This window comes from Limanda limanda, chromosome 1 (genome assembly GCF_963576545.1).
Source record: "Limanda limanda chromosome 1, fLimLim1.1, whole genome shotgun sequence".
Taxonomy (NCBI): Eukaryota; Metazoa; Chordata; class Actinopteri; order Pleuronectiformes; family Pleuronectidae; genus Limanda; species Limanda limanda.
In genome coordinates, this window is record NC_083636.1 from 24,551,698 (window position 1) to 24,574,439 (window position 22,742).

General features: G+C 41.3%; 1 protein-coding gene across 1 annotated transcript; it reads right to left on the reverse strand.

The window, feature by feature from the left end:
* On the reverse strand, window positions 1–21,631 carry zfyve16 (zinc finger, FYVE domain containing 16). The gene is made up of 18 exons (XM_061074185.1): window positions 21,457–21,631; window positions 17,185–17,293; window positions 14,667–16,735; window positions 12,620–12,716; window positions 8,402–8,578; window positions 8,162–8,301; window positions 6,801–7,023; window positions 5,549–5,671; window positions 5,247–5,402; window positions 4,923–5,147; window positions 4,201–4,283; window positions 3,532–3,636; window positions 2,871–3,021; window positions 2,672–2,752; window positions 2,398–2,560; window positions 1,617–1,722; window positions 758–934; window positions 1–664 (listed from the first exon to the last, which is right to left on the reverse strand). The coding sequence occupies exons 2-18, from the start codon at window positions 17,252–17,254 to the stop codon at window positions 506–508; spliced, it is 4,305 nt and encodes a 1,434-aa protein (XP_060930168.1). The 5' UTR covers window positions 17,255–17,293; window positions 21,457–21,631; the 3' UTR covers window positions 1–505.
* Between the last annotated feature and the right edge of the window lie 1,111 nt (window positions 21,632–22,742).

Consider the following 22,742-nt stretch of genomic DNA (forward strand, 5'->3'; position numbering starts at 1 on the left):
TAATATCCCTCACTTTAATATCACCATTTCATTCAATATGCCCATATTAAAATAAAATAAAAGACATTTCGATAAGAGTGTCTGTGGGAAACATTCACTGAGGTGCTCCGAGCTGAAGGAAGCCAGCGTGGAGCCTGAAAGGCAGATCCGAGGAAAGCGGTTTGAATAGTTTGGTTGTATTTGGTCGTTTTGTCTCATCTCTAGTTTAGTGTTTGGCTTCTTGAATTAAAGCAGCTTCGGTGAGAACGACATTCACAAACATACACCACTTTCATAACAGAGGACCAATATCATGTCAGTTTACATCCCTCCAAAACACATGCCTAACCTCAGAGCGGGAATGTTGTGCCAGCGGCTTCATGTCCTCTGTGATTGGCTGCAAGTCGCAGTTAGCTGTTGCATTAGCACGTTGTGCCACAGTCAGCAGCTTCTCTTTCTGTACTCAACCACCTTCTGTTAAGTGGATTCATTTGATACTTTGTGTGGGACACTGTCATTGTGTGCATTAGATTGTGTGTGTGATGTAGAAGATGAACTCCATGTCCATGGCAGTCTGTGGCACACTAGCGCTACCTCCATGGATGACAGGGATCAGAGCGCTGTCCAGCTCGTTCATGTAGCGCTGAGGGAGGAGCCTGCCTCCAGAGCCAGCCTGGTACTCCACCTGAGAGCAAACACACAGCTACTCAGCATCTCTGACTTTAACTGAACAGAAGACATTCTTAGACCTGCACTGTGGTACAAACATGTTTCGTACCATATCAGCCTGCGTGGAGATGCGGAGAGAGATGGAGTTGATGCCAGTGGAGGTGAGAACAGCAAGGTGAGGAGTCAGAGCGCTGCAGGCGGCCAAAGCCATCTCCTTCTGAAACACGCTGCAGGACGACAGCACCGACGAAAGGCTGCAGTCAGGAGTCTTGAGCTGGTAGAACACCTGGTGGACACATTCAGGTAAATTCACAGGTCTCACAAGCTGATTTAGAGCAAAATGTTCTGAGGTGCAGCTTCCTGACAATTAGCTGGATTATGACCAAGATGTTTTCAGATGGCCCCCTAAATTAGGTCACTTACACATACAAAAATAGATTCATAATAGATTGTTGAAATAATTATTATTTAGGATTATAGTATGCAGGTTATAGAAATCATGATTCATGAAATCATGTTGATATATTATTAAATTATAATTTAAATACATAATTTACAGTGTGAACAAAATCAAACCAAATGTAGCTTGAGATACTGAGAGCAGAAACACTTATTTCAACCAAGAAAGGTATCTATTGGCAGAACTTGAATACAAAATAATTCTAATGTTTTCATTCGTGTTTGTAATCATACAAAGTGTGTTTTTTTTACCCTAGAATGGGCCCTTTATATTTAAAAACTTTGTATCTACATCAGGAGCAGGTTCTCTCTACGGAGGCCGTCATGTAATTTACAGTAGCTCAGATTGGACAAACTAAACACCTTTTGAGTTTTTATGACAACTGAGGACTGCCACAGGTTCTCTTTCATGTTTGGAAGGGGAGGGTGAGGTTAGGGGTATTCAGCTGCAACATGACACTTCACCACTAGGGGGTGAGGTGGGAGTATTATTGAAAAGACAAGTTCACCTCAGTGCATCTGATGGTGCGACCGTCTGACTCGAACTCTGTGTCCTGCTGCATCCTCACACTGCGGACTCCATCCAGAGGTCTCTCATCAACACCGCTAGTTTTACTGCAGAGAAACACAATTGTTACAAAAATCACATTTACAGATACTCACATAAAACCTGAAAAAAATCTAATAACAGTCAGGTCTGGTTAAATAAATAGAGGATTGGAAATACCTGCTCTGTGACTGCTCACAAAGTGAAGCCAGTAACATGTCCTACATCAGCACAACACGGTCATGTCACACTCACCTGCTCAGTTTCTCTTTTCAACACAAATACCATTTTCATTCACAAATTATCTTCACTTTCTTCTACTAGTAATGTTAGATTATGTAAATTAAATTGTGTACTTCCTGCAAACGTTTCAAAATAAAGTTCTAACACATAGAAGCTTCTTATGTAAAACCTATGTGACAGAAAATAATATTTTTTATAATATTGTTTTCGGTTTAAGAGGATTGATGCTAATAAGTACATTATAGTCAATTTAAAAAGACAACGAGAGACCATGGAGGAAGTGCTGACATTACACCATTGCTTTCTTCTTTTGTTGGCACCTGATTAGCACCTGCTTTGTTGCTGTTCAGTGGAAAAACTTCAGATTTTACAACTGCAAACTTTGCAGCAAACACAGCTCCTCCCTGTAAGAGGAGCCAGTACAGAGATGTGTGGTATGGTTGTAGTGCAGTCAGTGGTTGAACAGATTCTTGTGAGTGTGCACTGTGTACTGCTGTTACCCTGTGTTGACCGGTGAACTCCAGTCAACCCAGCGGACTGTGACATTCTCTCGGACCTCCCCTCCGTCATTCCTGCCACAGGGTATCTCAAAGTCCGTCTGCTCCCTCAGGGCAGAGCGCAGAGACTCCATTGTCTCTGGAGGGATTTGAACCATCAACCCATCTGCCACACAAAGAGAAACTCCACTTATTCAGGTCCAGCAACTGTCAAGTTACCATGCTCTTGCTTGATTCACGGCTTTGATGTGATAAAATAAGACTCAACAAATGTTACCTTCAACAATGCTGGACTTTGCGATGAAGCCTGATGAGGCTTTCAGCGCTCCATTGAAAACCACAAAGCTGGCGCCAGTCACTGAAACAAAACAGAGACCTCTGTCCAGTTAAACACTGACGTTACATAAACAGAGTTAAGAGACTATTGATGTGCTTACTGGTCCCTCGGAGCAAACAGCATCACTGATGACACTGACCTGTGCGGGTCTTCCCTGGCATGCTGTTAGCCTGGGTCTGATAGTTCCCCTCCTCGTTCTGGATACACACCAGGTGAGAGTCGGCCTCTGAGCTGAAACTTGCTCCAATGCTGATGACGTGCTCATTAGACGCATTTACCACCTTCTGCATCTGTTAAACCAAGAAAACATGTATCCATAGTGAAACTCTGCTCTGCACTGTGTTGGCCAGTGTTCTTGGTTGAATTATTCAAGTCAGATAACAATTCTGAGCCTTTTTTCTTCAGGGGAAACAGAGCTGCAGCTTTTGGTTGTGCTGCCTAGCTGCAATGTGTGTGGGGAGGGGGCACACGCTCTCCAAAGGAAGTGTTCCATGATTTTAAAGTACTTAGTTAATTACGAATGCAATTCTAACTTTTAGCCTTTTTTATTCCCCAAAACATAAAATCCACAGTTCAAGGCAGAAAAACCTTTTGCATTGTAATCAGAATATGGCCTGAACACTGAAACTGATTTTTCTTGCACTTCTTATGCTCTCCTTTGTTGATTACTGTTCAACAACCCGCTATTGTTTTCTTGCTGGTGTCAGATGAAAGGTCTGTTACATATGAAGACACAAGAGGCATACGGATCCTCAAGTCTTTTCTGCAGAATGTTTGAATTATTTCTTTGAGTCTCATACCTCATTGAAGCTACATTTGGGAATGTTGATGTAACTGTGGCCCATCTCCATGTGGATCCTCAGGCCATCCACAACTGACAGACTGTACTGGTAGTTTCGCAGGTCCTGCGTGAACACAGTTCAGAGAAAATGATTCACGTGTGACAGGCAAAAATTCTGAACAGTTTTCATGTTTGCCTGTGACGGGTGCCACAAAGGCCAAAGTCCATCTGCTCCTGTGTTTACTGGAAATCAAAACTGATACTTGAGTTTATCATACAACTTAAATTAACTGAAATATTTCATATGTCATAAGAATCAGTGATTGTCATTTTGATTTACCTTAACTACGGCCGTCTCTTGGGTCATTTGGGAAGTAACCAGACTTCAGGTCATTAACATTAGCAACTTAATTTAAAACACACTAACAGAATGTGATGCACATCGCCACACAGATCTGTTTTTCACTTCAGTGCACGTTTGAGTCATTTCATGTACATTATCATTTATTTATTAAGATGAGACCGTTTCTGTTGCACTGAAATTTTTCCATCTTAGCTAACAGTACAAACTAGATTTTTGAGTCTTTTTAAAAGGTACACATTGGAAATGAGCATAAAACAGGTGGAAGAAAATGGCCCTCTTGATAACAAGGGTATCTACTACATCTGGTTGTGTTACAGTACTTACAGCCAGTAAATTCATAATTGTGTGTCCCGTCTCTCGATACGAAGATTCCCGAAAACGAACACTAGTCAATGTCGTGGGATACACTGAAATCAGAAAACGTTGGTTAGTTATCGCTACATAAAAGTATAAAATTACAGGTATGCAACACTGTTATAATCCCCATTAATTAATTTGAATATAATACTTAACAAAACTTGCTTCAAAAGGCACAATCCAAAAAACAGAAATATGCACAAAAATATTGATATTATTTTCTTGAGCAAACTATAATTTGGTTTATGAAATTTCATCAAATACTTAATGATCCTATTATCACAACAATAATAATATTTCCGACATGTCTTTAAATTGTATCTTTTGTCCCAACAAGATGTTTTCAGATTACAATACACAGAAAAAAAATGACTCCGAAACATGTAAGTTTGGGTTAAATTTGACCATGCCATGATAAAAGGCTTTAAATGTTTACATGCATCCCATTGAAGCACATAAAGCACCTCAAACCCCCTAAGTGTGTCCAAGAAGTGCTTCCTCAGCAAACTTTATGTACAACCAAGTTTGTTCCAAATAGAAACTAAACTAAGTACAATTATTTGTCAGTTTCAAAAATGTCCGACAAGTACATGACTGTTTATGTAACTGTCTGGTATGTGAACTCAAAGCAATATTAAACTTTACTAGACTTATGTTTAAGGCAAAGAAAGCAGCAACAATAAACAAACCGCTGTATTTAGCTCCAAGCCGCAGGAGAAGCCTCAGTGGAAAGACTTTGGCCCAGGGCACCTCCAATTTCTGGATGAGCAGACCAAACAGAAAAGGCTGAGAGGGGAGAGTGAGGCCATCCAGAGGCTGACACGAGGGAGAGAAGAAGAGCATCCCCGCGTGGTCTTTACTGCCCAGGAAACTGCTTGTGAATGTCACATTATCCAGCTCCTCCAAAAACTTTCCTGTAACAGAAAATGTTGACATAGACTTTGATTTTCATGACTGAAAACTTCTGCTACTAAAAAGGTAAATAAATGGACCAGACTTAGCTCGCCGTGTACCTTTTTGGGCATCTTGGTAAATAGTGAGATAGAGTGTGAAGAGGTCCTTTGGAAGAGTTTTTTCCTCTGGCAAACACTCCAGCAAAAACACCAACTCTTTCTGTCCCAAAGACTGCAGCCCATTAGAACCAAAACACCAGCACTGACAACTGGAATCTGACAGATGGAACAAAAGGTGGAGTTAATAGTGACTAGGATTTGGGGGTTGTGGCATCTGAGGACATCCGTAATTCTCGACTTCTGTATGTGCAACGCCTCCAAAGAAAAGCCACGTTTGAGGGATAGAGATATACCCTACTCACATGTAACCAGTTTCACATTGACCAGCAGGTTGGCGTTCAGGACAAATGTCAGAGGTCGGGGTCCTCCTTCCTCCAATAAGTGCAGAATCTGACACGGGGCGGGATTTTCCTCAACCAGAACATCTTAAAGAAAAAGAGCAGACCATAATATGTCAGAAAAGGCTAAATACTCATAAGATCAAAAGCTAAAGTGTGAGATTGCTGGTTTAGGTGATGGCTTACTTTTTACCAGGGTTTCTGAACCATTTACCCAATTCAATTTTAAGTTAATTATTGAAAAAACTAAGTGTTTTTGTTTTCAGTTTTATTATCTGCAACCCAATATTCTGCTTCCTACATTATAAGGTCTAGTAGTGCAGAGGAATAAAACATTTTTTTTATTAAGCTGTAGCTGCAAATATAAAAGGAAGACACATACTGATTATTAATGTGGTTGTCCGGGTTGATTTTATAGACTGCTCTGAATCTGTAAATAACACTGATGAACTGTGGCCTTTAAATGAATGTGTTCAGGCCCTGTTTAGACCTGAAAGTAACATCCGTCTCTGGTGATTTGACCGTGGACAGTTCTGAGTTCAACCCTGGTATTACAATGTATCTCCACATCTGTAATCAGAGCTATCCCCTTGTGATTGAATCACCTGAGACATATCAATAACAGGACCTTTGACATAGATTTGTTTTTTTTACATTTTCTGACTACACAGAACCTAACATTGGGCCATCAAGGATAAAGCATTGTTTCAGTTAAAGTATTGTCAATCCGCTTCTGCAGCCAAAGCAGAGAGACAATTGACGTGAGATGAGCTCAGTCAGACTGAAATGTTCATTTATAAATCATGAGAAATGTGGGGATCCTTTTTTCTAATAAAAGACATCAGAGGCTCTAGTTTCTCTTTCTCCTCACGTTGTTCGAAGCCGCACTGTTAGAAAAAGAGAAAAATCTGCAACACTGTCTCCATCAGAGGATCTTTGTTGAATTCAAACAAAGATATAATACTTCTAATGCATTTATTTAGTGTGACAAACTGTTAGTTGGATGTTCCGTTTACTGATTGGTCAGTTGATCTGTCACCTAGAAATAAACCTGCTCTGGAGCAGGTTTGATGTGCAGAGTTGTTGTTGTTGTTGTTGTTACATGTCTGACCATGGAAGTTTACAGTCTTTTGACTTTTACCAAAAATCGGACCAACATGAGAAACTGCTGAGTTATAAAACCACTGAAACCATGGCACCTCAGATAAATACCCACCTCCTCCATCATCCTCGCCGGTGGTGAAGAGCAGAGGAGGCAGCTCATCCTCATTGTCTGGCAGCAAACTGGGGACTCTCTGAACTGAGGAACCGATTGCAGAAAGCAGGGCATAATCCCAGGGTCCTGACAGCGGAGGTCTAACCACCTCTACAGCTCCAGAAGCTTCCGGGGAGGAGGAGGAGGAGCCACTGACTCCCACCTCTGACCCAGCAGGCCCAGGCTGAAATGAGAGGGTAAGTCACTGTAGAACCATTCCAATCGAACATCAATGGATTAAGTCATTTTTACTGCTTACAATAATGAAAGTATCCGTAAAGCAGAGAAATTGGAAATTACATATCCAACTTGACTCACCACAACTTCAAGCTGACTTTTATGTACCAGTAGGGATGAAACGGTGTGAAAATGCTGTATCACGATTACAGTGACCAAAATTATCATGTTATCCATATTATGACCATATTCATAAATAGGCTGTAAATGTAACAAATTACTGATACACAAACACCTGTAATTTCACCAAGTTTTATATTGACATACTCATCAATAAAAACTATGGTATTTTTATTATTTATCGAAGGTGGACAGCTTGTTTGTTTAATGCATGCAATTTGGCGATAGTGGATGCTATCATTTGTTAGCTATGGCCACAGATCACTAACAGTTCTACTGATGTTACAGCCCCAACCTGGTCGTACTAATTAACATGCGATTCTGTTCTTCTGCTCTTGTCCAATCACTCGCATGTAGAACTGATCTTTAGAATAACCTACTTAACTCATAATTATGTGTTCATGGATAAACGGGGCATCACTTCTTCTGCAACAGGGAAGTTAAAACTAAAACATAATCTGCAGGAAGAAGTTCTCTCCTGTCCTGGCTATGTGCGTCATGTCAGCTCATATTCACAAAAATGTTGGACTTTATTCCCCAATGTGTTTAAATATGTGCTTCATAACCTCTAGAACGAATCAAACAGACATTTAGTAAACTTCAAGTACTGTACGGGTACTATAATAACTTGTGATTAGTGTTTCTTGTTTAAGTGTAAAGTGAGCGCAGGTCAGCAAGGGAGTGAGAGGAAGGGTAATACATCACGGTCCAAGGATACCGCGCATGTAATGTGCGTCTGCCCTGATCCTGAAGCAGCAGCGGGCCAGCGCTGCAAAATGAACGTAGCGGAAACCCTGCGGTAATCATGCTAATTAAAGATTAAAAGGTACAAGTAACTGTCTGGAATTCTACCACAGTGCACCATGAAACTGGAAATCGTTTCATCCCTATGTACAAGTCATAAAGAGTGAGAACCAAGTGCTTCCCTGTAGCTTGGCTACATTGATGACATCTCCATGACTTACTGCTGTCTGGTCAGGGGTGACTCCAGCAAACTCCTGGGAGCACCTGCGGCTCGTCACCGACAGCTTGGTTGTGTCCGCCACCTCTCCGTTGGGTAAAATACCATCAGCAAACCACACACGCTTCTGCTCACGAGGACAACCTGACAGATAACAGAAAACAGAGGTCTTTCCAAGGGTATCTTTCGGGAGGGGAAATCCAAACAACGGCAAAGTGCAGACTGAATATGAGAGTATACATACTGTCGTTGTTGGGTTGTTTGAGAACGGACACAGGCACCATGACAGTGGGTGGAGGTGAGTTTAGAGTGCCGGCAGCACGAGCCTGCTGCAAAGGGGGGATGGTGCTGCAGTACTCAGATGGGACGTTGGGGTTTGGACTGGGAGCTGTAGGACTCATCATCCGCTCCAGGGCCTGGGCTGCAAAGTGGAACGCATAAATAGATGTGATAAGACTGGTACTCATTTCAACATCTTAATCTTTTACCTCAAATTCCAGTTTCAAAGCTTTTTCTCTTCACTGGACTGATTTTTAGTCGCCATGCTAATGTCTTTAAAACAGCATTTAGAAGAAATTCAAGGTCCCCAGATGATGACTGTCTTTTTATAAAACTCTGACTGTTACCTCAGCTTCAGCAGGAGACTTCCATTTCACTACTCAATGTTTAGATTGCTCTTGTAAAATATCTGAATGCTTGGGCCATTCATGATCCTCACGCAAGGTATTATTTGACCTCAGTGACTTTGACTTCATCTCCCATCACTCCAAACAGGAATTTCCCAGCTAAGGATCAATAAAGTTTGTCCGTCCATCTGTCCTCTGTAGCTGTATTTTGTGTGTACTCTGACTAAGGCCCTGTTCAGGCTGCCTCCTTAGTGGGCCATGTAGACTATGTTTCACATAGCTGCTTGCATGACTCTCTTTTATTTAGAATCGACTGTTGAAAAAAAGGAAACTCAAAAATAAAAAAATAACTGTTTACGTGAAATTGCTCTCAGTCTCCACAGACCAGTTGTACACCTTTGGGAGAGAAACAGTTTGCTAACTTTGACAGAAACTGCTGCAGCTGCCGGATGTATAAGAACAATTTAAGGCAAATGATCACCAACATAGCTTTAAAAACTTGAAAAGATTCATATAGCAGCTGATATCAGGTTGTGTAGCTGTAAGGTTGTTTAAAAATCTATTCCCGTCCCTCTAGTTGTAACAAAGCTTAATCCAGCACAGCAGTGTCAGTAGTACACTACAGTGATGTTTTTACATAGGCTACAGGCTTTACCCTCACACACAAAGTTAGTTCTTTAGAAACACAGCACTATATTATATGCTATCAAATTAAATAACATTTCATTTCATTTAGCTGACGCTTTTATCCAAAGCAACTTACAATATGTGCCTTCAACCATAAGGCTACAAACCCAGACCAAGAATCAAGAAAGTACAATTTGCTTCAAAAAAGCCAAACAACAAAGTGCTACAATGTAACTGAAATCTTTCTTTTTATTCAGCTTACCCCTCAGGCACCTTAAGAAGAACTTAATTGTTCTTTTAACAGCAGATATGAGGTACGTAGGAGTGTTGTTGTTTTTCACAGTATGCATGTAATCCTGTTTGTCCTCCTTTTATGGCACTCATACCATAAATGAACACAGGGAGTTTGCTTATGTTTTCTCTTTCCACTGCTAGTGAGGAATACATTTTTGTGATCAGGTGTCACAGACAGCTTATGTCTGGCAAAGTACATTATATATGTATTTGTAGAGCTGCATTTTGCCATTTTCAATAAAAGGAATTGAAAAGGCTTGTTTTGTGCAGTTCAGTTACCGATTTGGAAAAGAAGAGATTCTTTTGAACAAAATTAGGCGTTTAAACATTCAGATTTAACAGGAATCTGTGAAAATGCGTGTTGAAAACTGGACAATTCATTCATCATACGAGGTGGTGCCAAAAAATGACAGAGCCTACACAACAGGACAGCTCGTTACGACTGAAAAGCTTTCTCAATGTCTTCCGGGTGCACTCCCAGAAAATGCTGATGTGGCACTCGTCTACATTATATTGACTAAGCATCATAGATCGTTATCGATCAGGCGTGTACTGACGATGAGTACAACGTGAGGAGAAGGAAGCATGCACACCTCAAACACATCACAACTATTCAGACCCTTGTTTATGGTTAAAAAAAGTCCAGAGTCAGTCACACAGCATCAATGAGAAGAGCTGTTTCACCTTGTTCCTACACGGAAAGGATGACAAGGCATAAAAAGTCATCCAGGGCTTGAGGCTAACTGCTTCAAGTACAAGTAAAAATACATTTGTGACGTCATTTTACATGGAGCACAAATAGAAACTCAAGTCGAGTCCAAACGGCCATTTGCATGTTTTGCAATGGTCAAACACGTTAACACACCAGGGAAGCAGAGTAGCACTACACAGTAGCAAGACAAAACAAAAGTCTACTTATTAAGTAGTCAACAGCACCTTACCTCATCATCCACTCGACTAAAACTTAACCGGTCCAAATCCTCACATGTCTATTCCCTTGTCTGACTTTACACACTCGCATTACAGCGCCTCCTCAAGCTGCTCCCCGCTTATTTCCATGAGTCTACGTCTGTTGTTAGTCGTGATAGCCTGTTAGCTCTAGGCTGGGCGCATGTGGCGAGCCTTACATGCAGCTCGCCACACTGATGAGAGATGGAGAGCGAAGAGAAGAGAGGGAGGCAAGGAGAGAAAGAGGTGACAGAGGGGAGAGAGAAATCGCATCACACTGCTCGAGCATCCGCCTGGCACTAAAAGTGGATCACCTCTTCCCTTCTTAATTTAGACCGAGTGTGAGCGTCACATGTCTACTGCGTTAGGCGGTTCCTGTATCTCACACAAACACACACATACACACACAATCAAGGACAAATGCCAGCGTCCTGCTATAACTCTCCTCCCCTTTCGGTCTCCCCCCTCCCGTCTCCATGTCCGTGCTGCAGTCTTTAACTATGAAAAGGTGCCTCTTTGAACATGTCTTTTATCGTCAAGGCAGACACAAACCACAGACATGGAAACAACAGACATGTTTTACAGAACTTAATTTTTAAGATGCCTGAAATGGGAGACACTAACATGCCATATATAATAGTAAAAAAAAGAAGCAAGTCTATTTATGAATGTATTAATTTTTAATAGATCTTCTGCAGGAGAAGAGAAAAAAAGCCCCTGAGCCATTTTGACAAAAAATCTTTTTGTGTTTCATGTCTTAAATATTCATCAGATGCATAATGAAAATGTTGGTGTGAAGTATTTAAGTTTGACAACTCGTGAATTCAGTCATTTTGAGAGACCACTCTCAGAGTTGTGTCTGTACCTAAGAGGCAATTAACACCTCAAACCTATACCACTAATGTAACTAATACTTCTATTGGTATACTAGATTGAGTTATATTCAGATACATTTTGGCAGCAGTGGATTTAAATATTAAACACAAAATTGACATCTTCTAAAATTGTGACAGTATTAACTTATCAGCATTCATTTAAGTTAATTTAAGTCTTTTTTATTTGCACCTTTCAGCTCTTGTCTCGGCAAAATATTGTTTGATGCAGGACAGGTAGTGTACGGGGGGGGGGGCTTAACCAAGGTGCTCCTGCAGGAAAACAGCTTCTGCTGGAACAGCGTTACAGAGAGCCAAGAGACTGAAACACAACAGTCAACCTGCAGACTGTTAAATCTAAATTATGAGTAGAAAGAAGATAAAATACTGTGCAGCTGTGGTGAGGTGAATCCACACCGTCCTCTTCACATACAGGGCCATGTCATCCACCGTTCATGTAAAAATGTTAGTGAAGCCATCGGGCAGCAACAAAAAACTTGTTTTAACTGACGAACAACCCCATCCAAAACTCCTGGCCCAGCCAATTAATTGCTCATTTCTGAAGTACATTGGAGGTGGTGTCATGGCTACTTCTGGAACGGGCTCACTAATCTTTATGGATGATGTAATCATGATGGTAGCAGCAAAATGAATTTAGATGTCTACAGAAACACTCTGTGTACCAGACTACAGACCAATGCATCCTAATGTCATCAAGCAGCAAAACTGTGACTGAGAGAACAATGCCAACACAACAAGCAGCTTCATCCGGGGTGAACGAGGACAGTTCTATACTGGCCCAGTCAATCACTGCACCCAAACCCAGCAGAGCAGCGTTTCACCAACAGAAACAAACAAGAACTGAAAGAAGCTGCAGTAAAAGAACTCAAGTGAAAATAATTAACCTCCACCATATGATTATCATTATTCAGATAACTCCTGAATGACTACACCCGTGTGTCACAATACAAAACATTAGTTTTAGAACACTGAAACCATATTTGTGAATCAACTTTGAAACTTGGGTCTGTAGTAACTTGCTATGAAACCACAGTGGTGAACCCAATTTCCAATCAGACCAAAGCAGGGTCTTACCTCTGTGTATGTTATCAAAGCAGATGACGCACACACGAGCCTCTTTCTCCAGGTACTTCAGCTTACACTTCCTGTTGCAGCACACAGCACAGTATACCTGCCACAATAGAAAGAGGAAGAGATTGATGAAGGAGTCGTGCTAAAAAAGCATCCAGCATGAATAACAAGTCCTTAGAAATAAGAACAAAGGTACAGCAATGCACAGGAGCTCAAAGCATGTTTATCTATCTAGTTGTTTAAGTAGCAGTAATCATGCTGTGAACAATAAGGCATCCTAAAACAGTCTAATACCGTTTTAATCGCTGGCCTTTAAATGACTTAGCTCCAGCTTTAGGACACATGGCTCAGTGGAGATCTATAGGGGAGCTGGAAAAAGAAGTGCTGACTCACGCTCTTTGTTTCCATGAATTCACTATGCTATATTTGGTCCAGGAGATTTAATCTGTTTTATTTAGACATGTCTGAAACACGTTAGCTGCATCATAACTTTCACTTTCATTTCACGTCGCATATAAGTGTTTGACTGTATGTAAAATCCTCATTCGGTTACTACAATTTCACAAAGGGAAAGACAAAATGAATTTGTTGGGACAAGCTCAGAGGAAGAGCTGATTATCTACTATAAGCATTTGGTTAATGTAGTCAAATTAGAAGGACAAACAACATGAGGGTTCTTAAAATCAACTGCAGATGCTTTAACCCTAATCATTTCAAACACATTGGAAACTAGAGCTGAAGAAATAGCCGATTCATCGAAAAGTTAAGACAAGATTAATCATAAACTATTTAGAATTTTATCAACCACTCTTCAACCAAAATGACTAAATAATCTCCATTCACAGCAGCTCAAATATAAGGATTTGGGGCTTATTTGTCTTGTGAGATAGTAAATTAACAATCTTTTACTGGTGGTCTGTTGATTACACAATTAGAAGACATAAAACTGTCCGTTTTGGGATTTTTAAAGATTAAAACAATGTGATCAAGAAGATAATCGGCAGTTGGGAAAGGAAAGATCTATTAGTTGTGGCCCGATATGAAACATTAATAGTGTTCACTGTAAAAACAACAATGTGTCGGTAATACAAGGACATGGAAGATCACAACTGGGAAATCTATTCGCTGTAATGACTGGCGTTTGAATTGTCCTGTCAGCAGGCCTGTCATGCAGCACTACAAAGAAATATAAATGTTGCCTGTTTATTTTATCAGCTGTGCTATGCAATAAGAATAGAATGAAGCATTAAAGACACAGGAAATGTGGGGGGCCTTACAGATCATTTCAGTAGCCGATCTTGGCCCATCACAGATCTATTGCTGATTTGAACTTAATGCAGAGAAAAAGATGCTTGGAGTTATTCTGAAATGGAGTCATCGCTGAGTTTGTCCAGCAGAGTGCACTCTGACTCCGATGTTTACAGTCTCACACTTGGTGCATGGACAAGTGATGTCATTGCAATGGGCATTTCTGCTGTTTTACAGTTATGTTTACCAAATAATCTGGAAATAATACAGTGTAGCAGTAGCAGGTTAAGATCCAAAGATATTTAAAACCTTTAAATTTGATTTATCCGTTTGCTTTGTACCTTTATTTTTGCTATTATTTATACTATTTCAGAGCAAGGATTAGTAAGCAGGGCTGTGAAGTGAGACATAAAGTTTTCTTTGGTCTTTTGGTGTATTTTAGTGAGGCGTGTCCATTCCTCATCTCCTCTACAGGGTGTACACTCACACACACAGTCTCCTGGCTGGTAAATGGCGAACAGTGGCGACACAAAAAGTGTGAATACAGGGTTTCCACTACGGACCGATGCTTTAAAATTATTAGCGCCACTGTTTCAGAATCAGAGCAGAAGCACTGGTCGGTTTGTTCCATGTCAGAGTCTCCTGTCTGGGTGTGCGCCCTCCATACTCCTGCTGACCTGCGCTCACTTTACATTTTAACAATAAACACCACCACCAAAGACCTGAACAGTTTTCACACTACAATGAAACAGGCTCCAAAACATAATTGATTCAATTAAAAGGTAAAGGCTGATGAACATACCTTCCCACATGCTCGACAGTGATGTCTCCTCTTGGTAAACGTGAACCTCTGGTAGCAGTTCATACAGTTGGGGGCTTCGGCATCTGGCACCCAAGGAGGCTGCCTGCACCCCAGCTCCTCCAGGTCCTCTCTCTTCCAGGTCGCTGCCCTGGGACCATCTGTGGGTGGCTCCCCTGGGTAAGGTGGAGGCTCTGACAGCTCATCATACCCCACACTGTAATCCTGATGCTCCTGAGTTGCATATATAGGACTCAAAGCACTAATGTTGGAATGCTCTTCTGTAGGATTAGGGCTTATGGGTGAACTCTCTTCATCCTCATCTGCATTTGGCCATTTTGAAAATGTTGAAGGCTGCTTCCCTTCTTCTTCTTCTTCCCCTGCTGGTGGAGGTCTTACAGTTTGACAGTGTAGCTGTTTAGGTCTTGCACCTCCATAGGAGGACTGCTGTTCAGGGCTACTACTGTGCTGTGACTGGAAAGAGTTACTGGTCAAAGAATTCCTCGTACCAGAGGAAAGTTCTGTCTCTTCTTGACAAGGTCTGCAAGAGTCCTGTGATTGTGATGGAGCACCAGGGTTAAGACTTCCCTCCACAGACACACACATTATTCTGTCACTTTCTGGGGAAGCCAGATCCTCTAGCTCGTCCAGTCGGGCTCGACCACAGCTTCTCAGTTCCTCTTCGAGAAGCCTACCCTCTACAGCTCCATTTGGTTGCGACAGACTTTCAGGTTGGTTACAATCTCCAGAACTGCTGCAATAAGAGACACTTCGGGCCTGCTCTCCTTCCGTATGTGCCTGCAGGAATGCATCCAACTCTTCGTCAGTAACCAACAGCTCAGCCTGGTCACTCTCAGGCAGATACTCGAAGCCAAACTCAGCAGGATCCACTGGACTGGGTTCTGAGCGATCAGAGCTAGTATGGTCTGCATGAAGGGGAACAGCAGCAGGTTCAAGAGGGACATGCTGCCCCTCTGGTGACAGCCTGCCCTCTGTGATCAGCTGGGACCCATAAACAGGTTCCTTTGAGCAGGGCCTATCCTCCTCCGCCTGTAGTGCTGACAAGGAGTCTGCCTCTGTGCTCTCACACACATCTGCCTCGTCACACTGCTCTGTTGCTTGTCCTGACTCTTCTGTGGTCTTTGGTTGCACCAGAGCTCCACATATGGACATAGCTATGGGCAGGCACGATAAGCCTACTGGTTCACTGTCTGATGCTCCAGATTTTAGACTTGCCTCACCTTTATCTGAAGCTTCTTGTGAATCCTCCTCTGTAGTCACCAAGGTTGTTGCTGATGTTTCTTTAAGGTTCAGAGCAGGCAGGGAGTCCTCCGGTTCACAGTGGTCCGAAGAGTTATCCACCACTTGGTTTATAGAAGCCACCTCCTCACAGTCACTGTCCTCCCTGTCAGCTGACTCAATGGTCCTTGATGATGGTGAATCATCTGTAGACTCACAGCACCTCTCCACTGCTGCAGGAAGAATGACGTCCAGCAGACTGAGTGAGGCAGAGCATGCACCGCTCTGCTCATGGAAATCAAGACTGAGCAGTTCGTCTTTACCTGCAGAGGCTCGCTCTTCCATGGTGACCCCACAGCATACACTCTGGCTTAACCCCCCCTCCTGCTGATCCATAACCACAGGACTGTCAAAGTCAACAAGCAGTGTTTCCTCCTCTTCCATCTGCTTCTCCACCAAGTCCAGTTCACTGAAAGCATCATGACTGCTGGCCCTGATCAGTATGGCCGAGCTTGTGTCATTCACAAGGTCGCACACTGGCTTCAGAGCTCGATCGGGGCAGGGAGGGGCAGAGCTTATAGCTGGCCTACGATCCACAGAGGAGAGAAGGTCCACTCCAGTGAGAGGCTGACCTTTGACCTCTCTGTCATCTGTGCTGCCGTTGTGACTGCTGGGGCGGTCAGGACAGCTGGTGGCAGAACCATAATGAAGAGAGTTAAGGTCAGGGAGGCTTGGTGAGACAGTGGATGCCTCTAAGGATAAACACTGAGAGCCCAATGAGGAGAAGGGGTATGCAGAGGGCTTCAGGAAAACGGATTTGCAATCAAGTTCCTCTGTTTAACAAAAAAAAAGAAGGACAATACAAGTTAAGGTCAGACTCACACATAAAAGGATTATGTCTTATTTGAAATTTTTCAAAAATATCACAATGTTTTAACTGGCTTAGCAAGAATTACAGAGCCAAAAATCAGCTTGCTCATACCACATAATGTCATAATCAAACCAATGTGTTTTTTAATGATTCTTTTAAGCTTAAACCTTTATTCAGTCGATTACCAGAAAATTAGGCACCAACTATCAGTAAACAGCCTATTAGCCTGTTAATTTCCCTAAGAGGATTAACACTGGTCTCTGGACTGAAGTTGGGTTCTAGTAAATTGTGATGGACATTTTGTCTTTGTCTTTGCTATTTAATAGACTGAACTAAATGATAACATTGACAAAACAATATACAGATAAATTATTAACAAAATAAATCCCTCATAGCAAGCCTACAGCTTACCAGTATCGAGCTCAAAGTCATCAAGCAGCTTGTCTAGATCGCATACAGCTGCCTTGAAGAAGCTGTCCATGCTGCACCAAAACAAAGGGCCCTTACTCCCCTTCAACTCCTGAAAAGGAAAAAAAAGAAAAGTCATTGTCATGCCCAAAAAAGGAATTTCAAACATGTGCTTACAGTCTTAATGTCTTTGTTCTTTAGTCAGTAACTGCAAACATTTCCTCAAGCAGGAATCCAGGTCACTTCATGACACATTAACCCAATCGTGACTTTTGCTTGTACTCTATTGTAACAAAGCAGAAAAGCTTTACAAGTTAATGCAAACAATAACAATTTAGCAACACGTGACAAATGAAAGTGACACCAAAAAAAAAAGTATGATTTTAACAGTCTGACCTTATTTTTCAGGATTGATGCCAAAATAAACAGCATTCATAATCAGATACTACAAGGTCCCAAATACACCTTGAAACTGTCTAAATATGTATTAAGCAACACTGCCCTACCAACTTTGTTCTCCTTCTCAAGGAAATAACCATGACAGATCAAGTGTTTTCATGTTTAAGGGAAGGTTAGGGGAACTTTTAGATGATATTAATTCTGAAACTGAAATGATTGCTTAATTGTCAAAAATACGTCACTGGTAGGGACATGTGTGCACACTGCAGTTAAAAGGAAACTCATTTGATTGTCAGACGGTGCCCTCTGTGACTTGTTTGTGTTTCTGTGTTAACACTTGCCTCCCAGGTGACTGTGAAATAAGTTATTGTCCTAAATGTGACCGCCTTGATCTGACCCTAAGATCTCAAATTAATTAATTGATTGATTGTGAGAACCATGACACTGATATTTTATGCTATTTAAACTGATTCATTATGTCAAGCAAACATAATGAAAAAAGGCCAAACCTTAACTGGTTAATGCTTGGATTTGCCATCTTTCAATGTCATATGTAAATGGCTTCTCTTTGAGTTTTAGTTATACAAAAAATATCAGATATTTCTGAATGTCACCTTTGGCTCTGCCAAGCTCTGATTGGCATTTTTATATATCATTTTTAACATTTCATGAACTAAATTAAAACAGAAAAGGCTTTAATGACACCCTACAGCTCTTTCTGACATATGGCTAAGAAAATTAAAATCTTATCATATTTCCCCCAAACCCTCTTCTGTCAGACCATTTTTAATCACATTAAATTCACAAAACGACAACACTTTATTCCGTCACTGTCAGTGTCTATCTGATAATGCTGTGACCAGGTCTAAGGAAAGAATTTTATCTCCACTTACAAAACAATGGAGTGTGTCAATACAGTGTAGGATCGCCATCATCTTGCATAAAATAAATTGTTAAAATATGTGACAATGTCTGGAAGAAAACGTTTTGTACAATTTGCCTTAGACAAGTAAATAATGCGACAGGATTTGATGTCTTATGCAGCAGATTTTAATGTAGACTTGATTCATCAAGGACACCAGAAAGTGGAAGAATACACAAACTCTAACAAAGCAACATGATCAATTGTCACCCCCAAGTCTGAAGAGGTCTCCCACAGCATCCCCATATATCTCCCTCTACTTGCATCACCCATTCTAACAGCACATCCACAAATGGCTAGAACTTCTGTCCCCCTCTATGTTACATGTAGGTGTTCACAACCTATTGGACAGTTAAGCCTAAAGTATGCATAACTAAATCACATTGTGTCCTTGCGTCTAGCCACTGGTGAAATACAAAAAATAGTTGAAGTTGATGCCTCTCTGTCTGGGGCGTCTGAATAAGATATGAAAGTCCGTAATCGTAGACACTACAATGTACTGCTGGTTGGGCCTTTATCTATAACTTGACCTTTGGTACTGCTTTGAGGGAAAAGGGAGAATCTGTGAAATTAGACAAGCTCTATTATCCTGTACAGATATAATGTGATATAAATTATATATATATTAAAGGACCCGCCTGGACCCCCTGGCCAAATTGAGCTGCATTACTCCACTGGTCAACATGCGACTCTGCGACTCTGATGTTTTCTTTTCACTCACATGTAGAACTGATCTTTATAAAAACTTGCTGAATTCATATTTATGAATGGTTTTTTTTCTATTAACAATGTACGCTACACAAGCCGTGTGTTCTGAATTTCAAAAGCTGCCAGATAAATTTTAAACTAAATGTATGACCTTGATCGAGAAGGGATTTGTCACAATTGTCCTCACCAGAGTTTAACAGCAAACAAGTCATGTTGCATCATGTGATTTTTCTCCATCAATAGTCAACACATGAATATCATCTTATTTTAGTGATAACTGTCAACACCTAATTTTTTTCTTCTACTGGGTAGGAAAATAGTTTGGACTTTGTTAAGCTGTAAAAAAACCTGTTTAAAATAATCTACAACACTTTTTTTTAATTATATATTTGTTTCTTTTATTTGTATCTACTGAGGCTGGAGCACAACCACCTGGGGAAATGTCATGACTTTCCTTTTCCATGTTGCACAGAAGTCACACTGTGTTATTTCAGATGGCCTGCAGCTCTTCAGCAGAGCAAGATTCAGAAAGCTCAACTCCACTGAGCGATCAACTTTTAGCAGAGAATCTAAATGTCTAGAGAATATTTTTGTCACCTAGGGAGAAACCTGCTAAGGAACATCAGAGTAAGAGAGAAATTTGTTATGACCGTGTATTGTTGTGGCACAGTGGCAGTTAGCTGCCTGCAATAACACATAGTTTTAACACAACAACGACCATGTTGCTTCGAGACTGTGAAAGAACACACTTTGAATATAGTATCACTCCCACTGTGTTGAGCTCCTACCTGAGAATCAACAGTACTAATAAACACGGGAGTCCTGAGGCCAAGTCATACAGCACTATTGCATGATACTGATCCTCCCACAGTAAGATGTGTTAAGATAATTCTCTGACTCACCTCTTCACTCCTACAGTAAATCTCCATGGATCAATCAATTACTCTTGAAATCATTAAAATATAACTTATACTGCACTGACACACCCCTTCTTTTTAACCAGATTCATGGATTGGTTTATCAGATCAAATCTCTTATCGAATGTCTGGCATGGCAGAAAAAACCCAGAGGGCAAACGTCATATAATTTCTAAAAGTTGGCTCTTGAGAAAAGATAAACGATTACCTAATCTTGGCATAACAAGGAGATTGATTTTAAACAGTTAAATCCATATTCTACATAAATTGAGTACAGTCCAAAAAGGTTTTTAGTAGTTGAATTAGATTCTATATGATCCTGCCATTAGAAACCGAACGAAACTGGCATGAAGTCCAGTGTTTTAACCAGACGACTGATGACTCTTTGTTTTCCTGCAAATCATGTGATTAGAACACCTCGCAGAACCTGATGGGCCACTGTGAACCAGTTGTCCCACAATGTCAATGCAGAGCTGGCTATTTTTAACACAATTTAACTTTTTAATTACTACTGCTTTCTGACTTAACAATAACTTCAAAGCCATCGTACATCCCAACAATCCACACACCATTACAACCCTTTTGCTGTTACATTAATCAGAAAAGAAGTGTTGTTATTGTTTTTCTTGTTTAGAATCATGTTTGTTTTTCTTTAAGCTTTTTTTGTTATAATAAGGTGGACTTATACCTGTGTTTGAAATGCTGCTGGATAGATATGGTATGTGGGTTTTATTATTATCATTGTAGTTTGATAAGATTGACTGAAGTATTCCTGTCACCAAACACAGTATCCCCTGTGTTTGGTGACAGGAAGGATTTAACATCATTGTTCTTCTAGGGTGTGTTCCTGTCTAAATGCTATTGTTAAAAGATAAGCAACACACCGTGACGGGTTATGGATGACACTGTGACACAGATAGAAACTTAACAATACAATTTCATGCAATTCAACAGACTCTGCTGGCCTTCACACAAAACAACAACCGGCGAACCTCAGCAAAAAGGCAGCTCAGTGGACATTTTCACCATGAAAGTGTCCACTGTTGTTTTCTTTACACATTTAGCAGACAAGCTAACTAACCTGGGGGGCTGAGCAGAGAGCTAATGGACGCTTGCTAACGCTGGTGACAGCAGGCACAGTCAGCAACCATCGTTTCACCACCACTAACGCGCTGTTCAGGAGTTTGAATTGAGCACCAGCTATCGACAAACCACCGTGGTTTACCTGCAGCAGGTGTAGCTCAGGTTAGCGTGTTAGCTGCTAGTGGACGCTGGCTAACGCAGGCTAGCTCGCAGTGGGTTCACCCGGGTTGTGTCTGACTTCCTCACCCAGCGGCGTCTTACTCCATGGCTTCTACAACGCTCCTGCTCGTCTTCCGTTTCAGAATGGGAACAAACGTGGCCGGTGTCGACGTCTCATCCTCGGAGCGGACAGCTGAAGTTAGCGGCTGTAACTAGCACTGTTTTGATAGTTGTGCTGGAGACTAGTGATTCCTCCACTCAGGCGGCCATCTTGAGCAGGCTGCTGCCGGGGGGAGGTCACCGGCGGAGCTCTGAGCTGTGGAAGTATCCGACACCCAGAAAGTCCAGATCGTCGGGGTTATGATGTGTCTATTACTCTTCATATACAGTCTCTGGCTCTTTCCTACACACTGCACCGTGCATAGCTTTTCTGTGAAGCTGTCTGTTATCTGAGTGAGACACGACTCTTCCCTTACAGATGTTTTGCTGCTCAAGTTTGGCCTCAACAGGTCAAGTTACACTTTGTTTACTGTTGTAGAGAAACCAAACTGCAAGTAACACACATTCAAAATGAGTCTTTCTTCAAATATGAATGCACAGATGTCACTTTTCCTGAAATTGAAAAATTAACATTAGCACTTACATAGCTGTAGGTGTACATTTGTCTATGGTCCTGCACATGTACTCACACAGTGTACATGTGTCTGTTGTCCTGCATGTATACACAGAGTATGTGTCCATGGTCCTGCACATATACACACAATATGTGTCTGTGGTCCTGCACGTATACACACACAGTATCTGTCTATTGTCCTGCACATGTACACACACAGTATGTGTGTATGGTCCTGCACGTATTCCCACAGTATGTTTCTATGGTCCTGAACATGTACACACAATATGTATCTATGGTCCTGCACGTATACACACACAGTATGTGTCTATGGTCCTGCACATATACACACACACTATGTGTCTATGGTCCTGCACATAGACACACACACTATGTGTCTATGGTCCTGCACATGTACACACACACAGTATGTGTCTATGGTCTTGCACATGTACACACACACAGTATGTGTGTATGGGCCTCTACATGTACAGACACACAGTATGTTTCTCTGGTCCTGCACATAGACACACAGTATGTCAATTAGATACATTGAAAAACATATGGCCACTGCCGACTACCTGCTGTGTTAATCAAATTGGTGGTGGGACCTTTTTTTCTGTCCGGTAGTAATACACTTGTGTATCAAATTTCATGAAGATTGGTTTAACCAGACAGAATTGCAGGTCAGTTGATTTAGCTCACTTGCCTCAAAATATAGTGTCATCTGCCCTCTTCTCCTTTTATATCGTTGCCACTT